Raw genomic sequence first — 13486 nt, forward strand, 5'->3', positions numbered from 1 at the left:
TTCTAAGAGAAGTTAAAAAGTTCTAAAACATAAAAATGCTACTGACCTAGCAAGAAACAAACTAAAAATGAAGTTGATTTGATGTTAGGTTCTCTTTTGGTATAATTCTTGAGCTCACAATTTTGTTTTCATCATGTTGTAGTGAAATATTTTCACCTTTTCCAATTGTTTTATCTTGTATTTGTGAATTTGGAGTTTTAACTTGATATTGGCAGCAAAAAATCCTTAGCTGATACAACTAACTTAGCCAAGAATTGGACAGGGGCAGAGAGAAGATTGATTGCATTTAGAGAAGTGAGTATTTCAAAGTTGTCTCTAAAAAGATCTACCAATTGGTTGACTGTTACCATTTTCAATCATGACTAATTTATATGAAATGAAATATTTTTTATTAGTTTGATAAACTAATAAACTATGTCTAATTCATATCATAGGAAGCCTGAGTTAGAGATGTAAGCACCAGCATGTAAGATGTATATATTTTTGTATGTACCATTAAGTTAAGGAAACACTTTTGTGTTTGGATGTTGATCATTAATAGTCTTTCTTCTAGCTGACACATTTTCAAGATGGTTTACCAGTATATATTGAATGTTAACTAATTTCATGTGCTACAGATAGGGTCTGTGATATTTCCTTTTGAAGGAACCCTACTGTTTAGTCACAATGCAACATTCAAGTAAATTGCAGTTGTCACTGCTGCCTAGGATGCTGTTAACGTGAAAAGATCCAGCCTGAGCGTAGAAAATGGATGTTAATGCTTGTTCTTTACTTCCTTTCTGTTGTACTTCTTATTGTAGGCAAGATTTCCAAAAGCACTTGCTTGACTTAAGATCGCAGTTCTTACTGAGGTTTCTAAAACTCGTTATTCACTCAAGAAAGGTAGTGATTTTGAAAGCTGTGGGGAAACTAATGTATAAATGTTGCAGATCAGAATGTGGAGCCTTAGTACAGCTTCCTGGCTTCTTATTGAATGCTTCATGAGAGACATTTAAGACCATGATAATATTTTTATAATCTTGACCTACTGTAAAATCTTTTTTAATAATAAAAATGTGGCCAGTGTTTGATTACATCACACTTACAGGTACGTGCACTAAGTATAAATGTGTTGACGTTCTTCTATATTCATGAAATAAATGTAAATGTAATCTCTTTTCTTTTAAGGAAATGATCATCGACAAGGTTAATGGACAAGTTGTCCCTCGATACTTGATATATGACATTATTAAGTTTAATGTAAGTACTTTCAGTTTTATTGCTTTTATCATTAGTTATTGATTCTCATTTCTGTTTTAATCTTATTTGTATAAGTAAGAGGTTCAGAGTAAATTTAAACACCAAAAGTGTTCGGGTATTTTGTAGCTCAATAACAAGAAATTCATCAGTATTAAGATTGAAAGCAGCCTTGTAATGGATGTTGATTTATTTCCACCTGCTCAAGAAAAGATGGTGCTTTGAAACAGTCTGCTAAACACTGTTGGAAAATTTCCTATTTCTAGAGCATGTTTGAACTATTTAGGCAGTGAAATTGAGAGGGGATGGAGAAGTTAGCCTGTAAGTGGTATATTTGTTACCAGAGCATCACAGTGGTTTGTGTTAGGCTGCTCCATCACCTCTTTCTCAAATTTCTCTTTGAAACCAGGCAGCTGGTCCTCTGTTAAGTTCTCAACAGCAGGCTTTTCTGTTTACACTGGCTGTAGGGCAAATATGTAATAAAGAAATATATTATGGAAGTTGTGGAAAAGGAGAAGCCTTTGTTGATAGCTAGGAATAAAGTCTTTTTGGTCACAAGAAAGCTGTTAAACAGTACAGAAGATGAGAAACTTTTTTTCTTTAAAGCAGCTTTCAAATACGGTAAAGGTTTGAACATCACCAAAGGGCTCTTATATGTTATCTTTTATAGATTTATTTTTTTTCTTGTATTGTTCCACCAAAAGTCATGATATATGTGGAATTTTAAGTTATTTAGGGTTTTTATGGCAGGGTCTCCTGCTGAAGCTTATTCGAAGAACTAACCTTGACAATGTGTTCCACTTGTTAGCCCTTATTATGAAATAAATTTTCTAGTAATTTCTCTATTATGTCTAAGGAACAGAAAATGTCCTTCAGGAAGGATCAATTTAACCATGTATATATATCTTTTTAAAACAATATTTAAAATAGTTTTGTGAAAACAAAGTATGTACTGGTTTTGGTTGGGATAGAGTTAGTTTTCTTCATAGTAGCTCATATGGTACTGTGTTTTTGCATTTGTGACCAGAACAGTGCTGATAACACAGGGATGTTTTTGCTCTTGCTGAGCAGTGTTTACACAGCCTCAAGCCCTTTTCTGTTTCTCACACCGCCCTACCAGTGAGGAGGCTGGGGGTGCACAAGAATTTGGGAGGGGACACAGCTGACCCCAACTGACCAAAGGGATATTCCAGACCATATGATGTTGTGCTCAGCAATAAAAGCTGGAGGAAGAAGGAGGAAGGGGGGACATTTGGAGTGATGGCGTTTGTCTTCCCAAGTAACCGTTATGCATGATGGAGCCCTGCTTTCCTGGAGATGGCTTAACACCTGCCTGCTGATGGGAAGTGGTGAATGAAGTCCTTGTTTTGCTTTGCTTGTGTGCCCAGCTTTTGCTTTACCTATTAAACTGACTTTATCTCAACTCATGAGTTTTCTCACTTTCACCCTTTCAATTATTTCTCCCATCCCATTCTGGGGGGAGTGAGTGAGCGGCTGTGTGAGGCTTAGCTACCTACTGTAGTTAAACCACAACAATGTGTTTAAATTTAGTCACTACACCTGTGACTAAATAGCCCATGGAAAAACACTCTAGTATCTGCTAATGCTTCTGGAAAAACAAAATTACTGTTTCAGTGTTCCTAACAGGACAAACAGTATTAGTAAACCACAGTGCATTTCAGACTTCCGTTACCATTGACTCTTCCAGACTTGAGTAGGATACTACTCAGCTCGAGTAGGCCACTCAGTGTAAGTAGGAATTGCAAATGTAGGCATGGTACTAGTCACCAGAAAATGACTTTGGTATTGTTTGAAATATTAGTCATTCTGTGACTTAGGACAGCTGCTTTTAAAAGTAATAGTTTGCGGAGAGTACATGTTAGATTAGGAATAGGAGCTTTTTGTTAACTCATTTTAGTTCTGCATCTTGATGATCTTTTCTTCAACCTTTTCTGAAAAGTAGGTGTTAGTTTCCTGGATCCCTCCTATGATTAGGACTTTTCAGTAAGCAAAAATTCCTTGTAGGCTTCTGAAAAATATGATCTTCTATAACCACTCCTGGGTTCTTATTTTTCCTTTACATTTTCTTACCTATTCCTCTGCCTGTGATTCTGTGACTATTTACCCTCATGTCTTTACAAGTCTCTGCTCTCACTTTGTGTCTAACCTGCCATTCACTCCTGTTACTCTCCCTCTGAAAAATAAATGTAAGGTAAGAAGTGTACAGTCTCCTTCCCTCAGTTTGGGATATGCATATACTGTCCTAGCAAAATAACACTTTTCGGAAGTCGTAATTATTTTGGTGAAACATTTTTGGGGTGGAAGGGGAGGAAATGCTCATTTGTAATGACGTGTCCAGACTTAACATGAAGAATCCCACTTGGCAACAGGAAAAATGATCAGGGGGTTTCCAGAGGGTTGTTAAGGTTTGGGAAAAGTCTGCTTTTGAGCAGGGCTGTAAATGCTTTAAAGCTTGTTTGGTTTTTTTGTTTGTTTGTTTTTTAAATGCACTGGGAATGAGAGAGAGGAGTTAGTTACTACGTGATACTATTTTAATGTCAAGGACGAATTAAGATAATGTTATCAGTATGAGTGCAAGCAGGGATTCAGCTGCAAGAAGTCATTAGCAATGGTCCTACTACAAAGATTAAAAAGCACAGCAGTTTTTAGGTTAATTTTAGAAGCTTAATTACAAAAATGGGCACCCAAGGATGTTTGGCTTGGCAAGAAATGAACAACAGAATTTTATCACCAAGAGAGGTAAATGTATTCAAAACTTGTAACTGGCAAGAAAGGATAAGTTCCTTTTAGGTTGTGTAAGTTAGATTTGTGTAAATTTTCCTAGCAGAGCTTCAAATCAAATGATTACACAAAGCATCAGCCCCATTTAAAAACAAAACATTCCCCCCACTTCTGAAACAAACAACCCCCCGCTCCAAAAAAGACCCCCAAACAACCTGACAGCTGTATGAGGTACTTTGGAATTCAACATTGCTCCTTTTGATCTTGAATGTGGTTGTGTCTTCTGAAGGTGAACGGTGGAGTTCCTGTAGTCACTGTCCGTCATGTGAGTTACAAGATTTCCAGCATGTTCCCCATCTCATCCTCCACAGCAACTCAGCATACTCTGCTGTTAGAGATGCGACATTGCAGATGGGGAAATGTGAATACGAACCCAGCTGATGAACACCTTTGCTCAGGCAAACCTCATGTTTTAGTCAGGTCTAGTGAACTAGAGATATTTTCAGCTGACCTTATTCTTAAACACTCAACCTATTTTGCTAGCTAAGAGTTGCAAAGTTTTCTGGCTTTGTCAGAATATTCCTTCTGAAATATTGCATTCACAAATTCCACATTAAGTCCCAAAGACTTATGTGCACTATTAATACTGCTGAGAATTTATGTGTTAGGATGGCCACACTAACACAAAAATACAGGTTAGTACTAAAACAAGGTATTATTTAGTTTTTCAGAATGCACCATATATTTATAGTAAGATATATGTCAACTTGTGCCCCTCAGAATGACTGTAAATGGTACAGTGAAAGCTGTTAACATATATACAGAAAAATCATGGAATTAAATTTTAGATCACAGTAAAATAATGTCATGTAATTAAAAATTTCCAAGTGTACTGTAATATCACTTTGAACTATTCTCAGTATATTTGGCCAGCATTATTGTCATGCTTCAAATTTGCAGTGTGCTCCATTCTTGTGTTTATTTTAGTTCTTCATTACCTTAGTTTTAGGGGGCTAAATAGTGTTAAAATTCATGTTTGGAAGTGTAGCAGTTGAGACAGGGCAACCTTATCTCTGTTCTGTGCCGTATTTCTCTGGCTTTTAACAAGGGGACATGGAGGACTGAGGACTGATACCTAAATGAAGCCAAAAATGTGTAGCCTGGCTTCTCTGTGTCTATGTTAACTAAATACCATGACCACTGTTGCCTTTTATGAACAGAAATTTTGAGAGGGTACGTTTATTCTTAGAGCTGTATGCTTAAAGTTTCAGCCTAAAACCCAAAGATCCCAAATTATAAATAGTTGTATTTAATTTGGCCCTTGCAGCTCTGGCATTTGACAAGTTAAGTGTTTTCAAGACCAATGTCAATTTGAGATTTAAGAGGAGCAGTGGTCTGCTAGTAACAGATCAGCTGGGAGTAAAAGTAGCAGTTTTCATTTTATATACAATACTATGATTTCGGGAGAACATCATGGTGTCACGGAGCTCAGTGTCTCAGTACATCAGGGGATCTTTCTTCAGACTTAGTCAGGATTTCACCTGAATATGACCCAGAGGAGGTAAGGAAGTCCCCTTAAACAAGGATGACGTGTTCATCAGGAGAGAATGGTAACAGAAACTTAACAGGGAGTAGAGGCTATCGAAATGAATGAAAGAGAATAGTGAGGAGAAAAAGGGTGAGTGGGCAAAGACCTACCTTTTACAAATTTTAATCCACGTTGTTATCAGTGAGGCTTATTGTTACTTAGCTTTTCAATTTTGCTGTGGTGTATCAGGAGAAACTACAGCAGCCTTTTAGAAAGAACCAAAGGAAACTGAGAGAATAGACTGATTGAAATATGTAGTGTATTTGGCTCCAAATGTCTACACAGGAAAAGTCCTAGGAAGAAGGAAGAATAAAAATTGTGTTTCGGTGATTGGGAGAGACCTATACTGGAGTTCTTAGGGAAAACATGGAAATAATCTAGGCTGTCTTTCTGTGATAAATTTTGTATTGAATTCTGATGCTTATTACCTATAGCTGCTGCAAAAATCAGTCTTCAGGGATGCCGATGGAACCCTTTGACTTCATTTCTTCTAATCACTGTTTCTGTGACATCTAGTTTCTAGAAGCTTGTGGTAACGCATCCCATTGTGTTACAAGAGATGCCTATGTCAGGAAAAACAAATGATTCTTCAGGAGATTAAAAAAAGATTATTTTTTTATTGTCATTTGCTTCAGTCTGAATCATGACGTTCATTATTATTAATAGCAACTCAAAATATGACATTGCTGTCTCACTGCTTTCATCTCACATGCTAAAAACAAATTCATAGAAAGAAAACTATATGCTAGTGAAATAAGCCTGCCTTTTGACCTCAACTCTTTGAGGAAGCCCAGAGCAATCCCTGCTTTTTCTTTTCTGCTTCACTTGGTTCTTTCTATGAAGAGCAACTCAAAGTATATAAAATCATCTCTCAAAGCCCATTCTGAGAGGCTGCATACATGTATACTAATAAACAAAACTGTGCAAAGAGCAGGATCCCGCTACTGAAAGTTTATCCTGTTTTTAAGTAGTTAAAATGGTCCCTGGCACAGTTTTGGCCCTGGCTGGCTACAGTGCTCTTGAGCAGTTCTCAAGAATAATTTAAAATTTAACATTGCTCAGGGACTGTTCTTGTCAGGTGTTCTGAGATGTCGTCATCCTTTTCTGGAGAGTGAGAGTATGAACATGGTCAGACAGCTGGTGGCTTCAGGGGCAGAGATGAGACCTTTGCCATGTTGATTCACCAGTGTAGATATACCCAGAGTGTCTTCTAGTTCACTGACTTGGGGCTCACCTCTCTGAAGTTTAGAAAGTACTGTTTTATGAAATGTCAGGTATTCTGCTAATAATGTGCCTTTAGGTGCTTAGGGCAGAGATCATGAACGCTCCTTACATTGAAAAGAAGAGAGGGAATAAGGTGAAATAAAAAAATACTAGGATATCATGACAAACAGCAGAATTCTGCTGTGGAGGGTAAAAGAAGATCCAAAAGCATAAAAACAAGTATGCCACTTCTGCTTGTCTGTGGAGAAGATGGCACCAATATGGGAAGGATGTCATTATCATGTCAAGTCACATTGACATGTGAAATGTTTCTAGAAGTAGAAGTCAATTGTAACACAAGTCTATCTTTTTTTACAACCTGAATGGATTTTTTTTCCTGAGAAGAATCTTTTCTCATTGAAAAATGACAAAGCATTTCTTAAAAATGCATGTATTTTTTTAGCTTTTAATAGGCTAATTGAGGGGGTTTTGTCCACATTTATGTCACTGGTTATGTGTGTGCTCCACACACATGAAATCTGGATCTTTCATATTCCTCTGAACATAAAAGGCTAATGGCACCCAACATTCCTTACGGTGTTTAGTCTTAATGAGTACAGAGCTAAATCCCTGCAATGACTGTTACTTTTCAGCTTCCTGATTTGTGTCTGTATGTAGTTGAGTTCATTATTACAGTAACTGTAGCTGTATAGCACTACCTCTTTCACCTGAATAGTGAATAAAAAGTTCAAATTTAGTGGGTAATTCTAGTGTAACAGAGGAAGCTTACAATAGAATAATTAACAGTCCCAGAAGCAAATACAAGTAAATCTAAATCCCTATTCATCGGAAACAATCCACAAAAGAACATGTCTTCATTTTCCAGTCATCTTTGAGACAGCTCTTCCTGAGAAACCTTGTTTTGAGAGGCTTTTTCTTAAATCATATTCAGTAGCTAAGTGTAGATGTATAGACACTAGACTTAAGCAACTATTTTTTTTCCTTAGTTAAGTGATAAAATGTAACACTAGTATAATGTAGGATCTAATTAATGCATTCTTAGCAAAGATGCTGAAAATTAATAGTACTTTCCTTTTCCTTTCTAACCCTGGCCTTTAAATTTTTAAACTCTAGCCAAGTTTTCATGAGACCAGATTGCAATGGTAAGAATAGACTGAATGCTTGAAAAAGAATAATGTTTTTAAAGTTTAGAAAGGAGATAAAATTTTGATTAAATTTCCTAATACTCTGTGCATTAAATTAAGTCAAGATCAAGATTTCTTTAGTTGTCATTATGCATAACGATGCTATAGCCATTAGATAAAATTTGTCATGGTAAACAGATACACTGGTAATAATAAATCCTGCCCACAGCCACTGTGGGCCACAGCCATGTGAATTCATGCATGAAACTTTTTTGTTTTAAATCCCTGTGAAATATTACCACGTCTGACTTTTCCATTACAAACCTCATTTTAAAGTGATGTAAAGCTCATAGTACATGCTGTCTCTCATTTATTAGCCTATTGACCTTATCTTAAAAAGGTACTGTGAAATTTTTGAGGGCACAATTCAGAGATGCAAGTGTTTAATTGCATCTTTTCTGTTTACAAATGCACCTGGCTGCCAGTCACCCTTCTGCTCTTACTTTTAATTCTGAGATTATTCTCAAATGGTACCACGTCAAAATACATATTTAAAATGCTTTCATTACTAATAGTACTCTGGAAAATAAGGATGCCATGCATGTGTTTGCTCTTGCACCCTTTCTATTATTTCTTGTGAAGACATACCTAACAAACACCCAAATATTTGTAACAGTGCTTTTGCTGTGTGTTACATTCTCAAAATCAGTGTATATCGCTTCATTTTGTCATGGCTCAGAGGTATCAGGTAAATGAAATACAGAGCATCTACTCAATTGTGTCTCACTTTGCTTTCTGGTGTCACACTGGGAGAGATGCATTAAGATTGCTTTCTCGTCCTCCCATTTTTATAATGGAGTTTATTGAGAGCAGGGGCAGCTTGGCCAGGTAATGTGTTTTAGTATTCTGTAGGCTATATGGATAGGGTAGCATTACGGAGTAGGGAGGGCAACAAATGTTGGGCTAGGAGAGCTTGTAAGATGGAATCAACACAGTAAGGGAGTGATGCTGCAGAAGGGTCTGTGGAGATGGATGGACAAAAATGCATCTTAGCTGGTTGTCTTCTTCAAAGTCTTTCTTCCCTTATTCCCCTTCCCTGTTGGTCATCTTTCATTCATTATTGAAAACCTGACTTGTATGTCTGAGCAGCAAAATTTGCAAATCTCCTTACCTATTCTGTAAACTTCCAAAGAGATAATTTGTGCTTTCTTCCCTGTTGCTCCTTGTGCTTGAGTAAAGTACATATACAACTGAAAAGTAGCATTTTTATGCATTCTTGCATCCGTCTTTTAAAACTCTCCTTTGCTCTGATGCCTCCGAAAAGTAAATTATTGCTGAAGAATGATAACTAGTACATGCTGACCAGGATATCTTTGGTGGTTTTGTGTTCTTCGTTTTATATTTTTTGTCTAACAAGCTGCTTGTTGTTGGGCTGCATTCTTTAGCATTGTAATTAGTTTGAAGGTTGACTGTTTTACTTGCTGGTTAGTGTGTGTGAAAAATACATCTGAATTCTTCTTTTCCCTTCTATCTCTGAGTTAGATCCTCCTCTTCCCAACCCAGGGGGCACTATGGATCGCAGTGAAAGTGGTTTGTTTTCCACGTTTTCCAAAATAAAGAATGCTTAATGGAATATTATATAAAAGCAAAGGGAGTGTATTAAATTTTGTCATGTCTTGTTTTATTCCCCAAAGGTAAGTGTTTCCATACCCTAACATGAAGCATGTCTCATGAGAACCTTTTTGAATGGCAGATTATCGCTAGTATAATTGTCAGGGGAAGAGGTACAAAGTGTTACTCCTGGGAGAGAGATACGTGAACAAGTAGCTCTCCAAGAGCAGCTTTAGAAGTTGCTGTGATACAAAATCCTTTATATTTTTCAGGTGTTCAAGTTCTGTAGGTTTTGTTCTTACTTGCTTACTCTGATGTGACACTTTTTCAGCAAACTATGGAACTTGTTACGAAAAACACAAAGCAAGACTTAGAAGTTTAAGTTGCATTGTAAATGAAAATAACACTGAACTATTTCAAACCTTATACAATTCAGAGAATAAAGTCTACAAACAAACTTTTTGTTCTCAGAAGGTCTCTTTAAAGAGTTTTTCTCAGTATTTTTACTAAAAAGTTTTCTGTCTCTCACATTTTTAGCCTTAAAAGACCTCACTTTTTATTTGCAATATTTTTTTATCTTCTTGTTGTGCTAGGAACTGTAACATATGATTAAATAGAACAACTGTCTCCCTCAGCTTGCAATTTATAACAGTCATTCCTATAGGAACTGCCAGGTGGACTTAAACTGAACTTCTGTCTCGGGCAAATATTCAGATCTCTCAAGAATCTGGCAGTCATCACAACTGAAGTGGAAGGTGTGAAAAACCTTACAGTGGGGCAGGTTTTCTGGTTACATTATCATGACCAATTTCTTAAGTACTGGGAAGGAAGTCTAACACAGGACTTTTTTTTGGTCCAGTATATTTCAAAACAGGAAAAACTATAGGCAAAATTGAGGATGGTTGGGGAGATATCATATGGAAGCAGTGGGAGTGTGTTCAAATGTTGTCACGTCTTATTTCCCAACTTAGTTTTAATTCCTCGTTTTCTAAAATTCCTGTAGCTGTAATATTTAATATTTTCAGCTTTCTCCCTCTTGCCTTCCCATCTTTTTCCTGTTTCTAGGGGGAAAGAACTAAAGAAAAAAATAATCAAAGTTAATCAGAAGAATGTACCAAATCTAAAATAACTATATAATTCAGGATAGGTTTTACGAAGGTGAAAGCAGGACCTCTGTAATATTTTCTTTTCCATGGCTAATATGTTTGAATAACCTGAGTGACTGTTGTGGTCTAGGAGAGAAGTGAAGGCGATATTTTCATCCTTTTTAGCGTATTTCTCTTATTTAAAAGAAATATGAAGAAAAATGCCACTTTTCTTTTGAAATGAGTATAATAGTAATTAATCGGTATTTCTTACTCATAAGCTAACCATGCACACAATGAACTAGATATCTTAAAGACAGATTGTGTACTGAAGTTATAGATTTTTTACAAGTCTTCAGGAGTATAACATCTATTACAAGCAGATACTTAATTTTTAGTTCTGTCATGGTTTAGGAAAGGTAGGTGGTTCTTTTTCTAAGATAGTATTTGTGAATCAGTGCTGATTGTTACTATTTTTCCTCTTTTCTAGTTTTTAGGAGACTTTATACTTGCTGTACTAGGCAGTCTTATTTTAAATACTATGAAGTTATTTATATTCTAAAAAAATCAGTGCCACAATATTTTCTAGTATGAAATGCCCCAAATAATGTCTTTAAGATGTGGGAGTTTTCCCATGGTTCTTTAATTCACTGGAGTGATAGTTCTTTGTCATAAAGACAGTCCTGTAAAAACTCAGCAATAGCTATTCTTGTGAAGACTCACTGTGAGTCTACCAGTCCTGGCTGGTAGAAACGAAGAATGTATGAGGAGAGTAGAAGCAGAAAGAGAAAATACTGACTGGACCATCTAGTATCTGTTGCAATTAAGGTAAGGATGCCTCCATACTATGTGCAATAGCAGTACTAGGAAAAATAACTGGAAAAACCAGAAGCAGTAAAGGCCTGTGTTCAATATTGGACTTTGCAGATAGCCTAAATTCAGTGCAAAATAAATTATTTAAATTTATATTCCCCTGGGAGAATCATGTGCAGTCTTTTTGTGTATAAATATCTGATGATGATGATGATGGTGAATCTATTTTATAGTTATGGGTTATTAGAATTATGACTTTTACTTCTGTAATTAAAATGGGAAGTTCATGTACTCCTCAGATTGCTTGGGGGGAGGCAGCCAGTCTAGACAGAACATAATTCCTTTTGGTTTTAATCATTTACATCCCAGTAAAATCCCCTTATTGAGTTCTGGTTTTGAAGGCTCAGGAGGATTTATAAGGATTATAAAGATCCTAAATGAAGCCACTGTACATGCAATCAAACAATGAATTGGACTGAGTTGTCTGTGCTCCCAAAATAGCAGCTACGAAGCTTTTGGTGCCTAACTGGAGCTTTGTTTTCAAAAGAGAGGGCTTAGGTGTTCGTCTATGGTAGATGCTCGTTTCCATGAATCTGCCTCTGTATTGCATAGCATTAATGGTGAGAATCATAATTCAGTCACTTCAACTTATCATAAATGTTCTGCCTTATATGTGTTACCTTTACACTGGTGAAGCAAACTTCTCATCCACTTGTAGTTATAAGGTTTTATGGTTTTTATCTTGTATTTGTATTCTATTTTGAGCAATCCAACGAGAAGAAGAGTGAGAAAGGGAGCAATATTTGTAGGACGGTCTACTTTTTCTGGTTTTATCTTATCTGTTTAGTCACAGTTTTGGCAGTCCTGCTGTTTCATTCAAGTTACGTTGCTAATAAAAAAAACAAGTGTGGAGCTATATTTGTATGTTCTATTAGGCCTTGATGTTTATCCATGGGCTACAAACTTCTTTCCTTTGTTGATTCATACATATTTGAATTTCTTTTCAGTGTGGGTTTTTTGGATTTTTTTTTTTTTTTTTTGTAAAGGAAATTCAAATAATTCAATACATGTCATAAGCAGTCTTTTTAATAGGTCTGATTCCCCAAATCATTTTCGTTCTGTGGTAAATGAAAATGATATTCCATTGTATAAGCTGACAACATATAAATAGTAATTATGTTCCTGCAGCATGTTGGTTGAATTGTTACAATTGAAACAATACTTCACACGTTGTACCTCATTGAAGCCAAGAAAATTTTAGAAACCATTTTGAAACTGCTAAATTCCTTGTCATTCCCATATCTGTTTTGAATATTTGAGTGATAAAAGTTAGAAAAAAACAAATTTTAAAATGTATTTTCAGATTATAATGGTTGTCTTGCCTTTTGCCTTTTAGAAATTAAAAACTTAGGAGTCATAATTCTACAAAATTTTTCATTTCTCTAATACTTTACTTTTAGTCCTGTTTTAAAAAGAAAACATCGGAAATGAAAAAAACCTTTTAGGTGATTGAATATAATAATAATAATCTTATTTGGAGGATGAAACAGCACCTTCAGATTGTTTTTATATAAAGCTATGTTTATCAAAAAAATAGCAGCATCTATCAAACCACGGTCAGAAGAAATACATGCCAGATCATTAGTAAAAAATGCAAAATATTAGACTGCATGGTCTTCAGAAGATGGGAGAACTAATAATGGGCTTTCATTGGAAATGCAGATGTCAGCTGTGGGTGCCTTGAATTGTCAATAATAATGTTAAACACAGGGTAGAATATCAGCCTGAGCTTATTCTTTATTCTCTCAAAATCATTAAAGCTAAGACAGTTGTGACATATGTTCTGCTATGGCTCAATAAGTGAAGACGTGTGTGGAACGTATATGCGTGTATGTGCTGAATTATTCATGTCTAAGTTACTGCTCTGGGGAAGCAAATGGAGTGTGCTTTGCTGGCAGGTAGACTTCGAACCATATCTCATGGAGGAAGAGAATAAACATTCTCAGTTTATCCTGGCCTAAGCTAGTTATCACCTGTGTATGCAGGCCCAGGCATTATTTCTC

The 13486-nt window shown here is 36.0% G+C and overlaps 1 protein-coding gene across 2 annotated transcripts in view; it reads left to right on the top strand.

Annotated features, from left to right (window-relative positions):
• The window catches only part of RNGTT (RNA guanylyltransferase and 5'-phosphatase), a 188769-nt gene that overhangs the window by 55705 nt on the left and 119578 nt on the right, over window positions 1-13486 (top strand). For both annotated transcript variants that reach the window (XM_030001580.1, XM_030001588.2), the window contains exon 10: window positions 1168-1239. In XM_030001580.1, coding sequence (XP_029857440.1) covers window positions 1168-1239 — 72 coding nt within the window. The remainder of the gene's footprint in view (window positions 1-1167; window positions 1240-13486) is intronic.

This window comes from Aquila chrysaetos, chromosome 2 (assembly GCF_900496995.4).
Source record: "Aquila chrysaetos chrysaetos chromosome 2, bAquChr1.4, whole genome shotgun sequence".
Classification (NCBI taxonomy): domain Eukaryota; kingdom Metazoa; phylum Chordata; class Aves; order Accipitriformes; family Accipitridae; genus Aquila; species Aquila chrysaetos.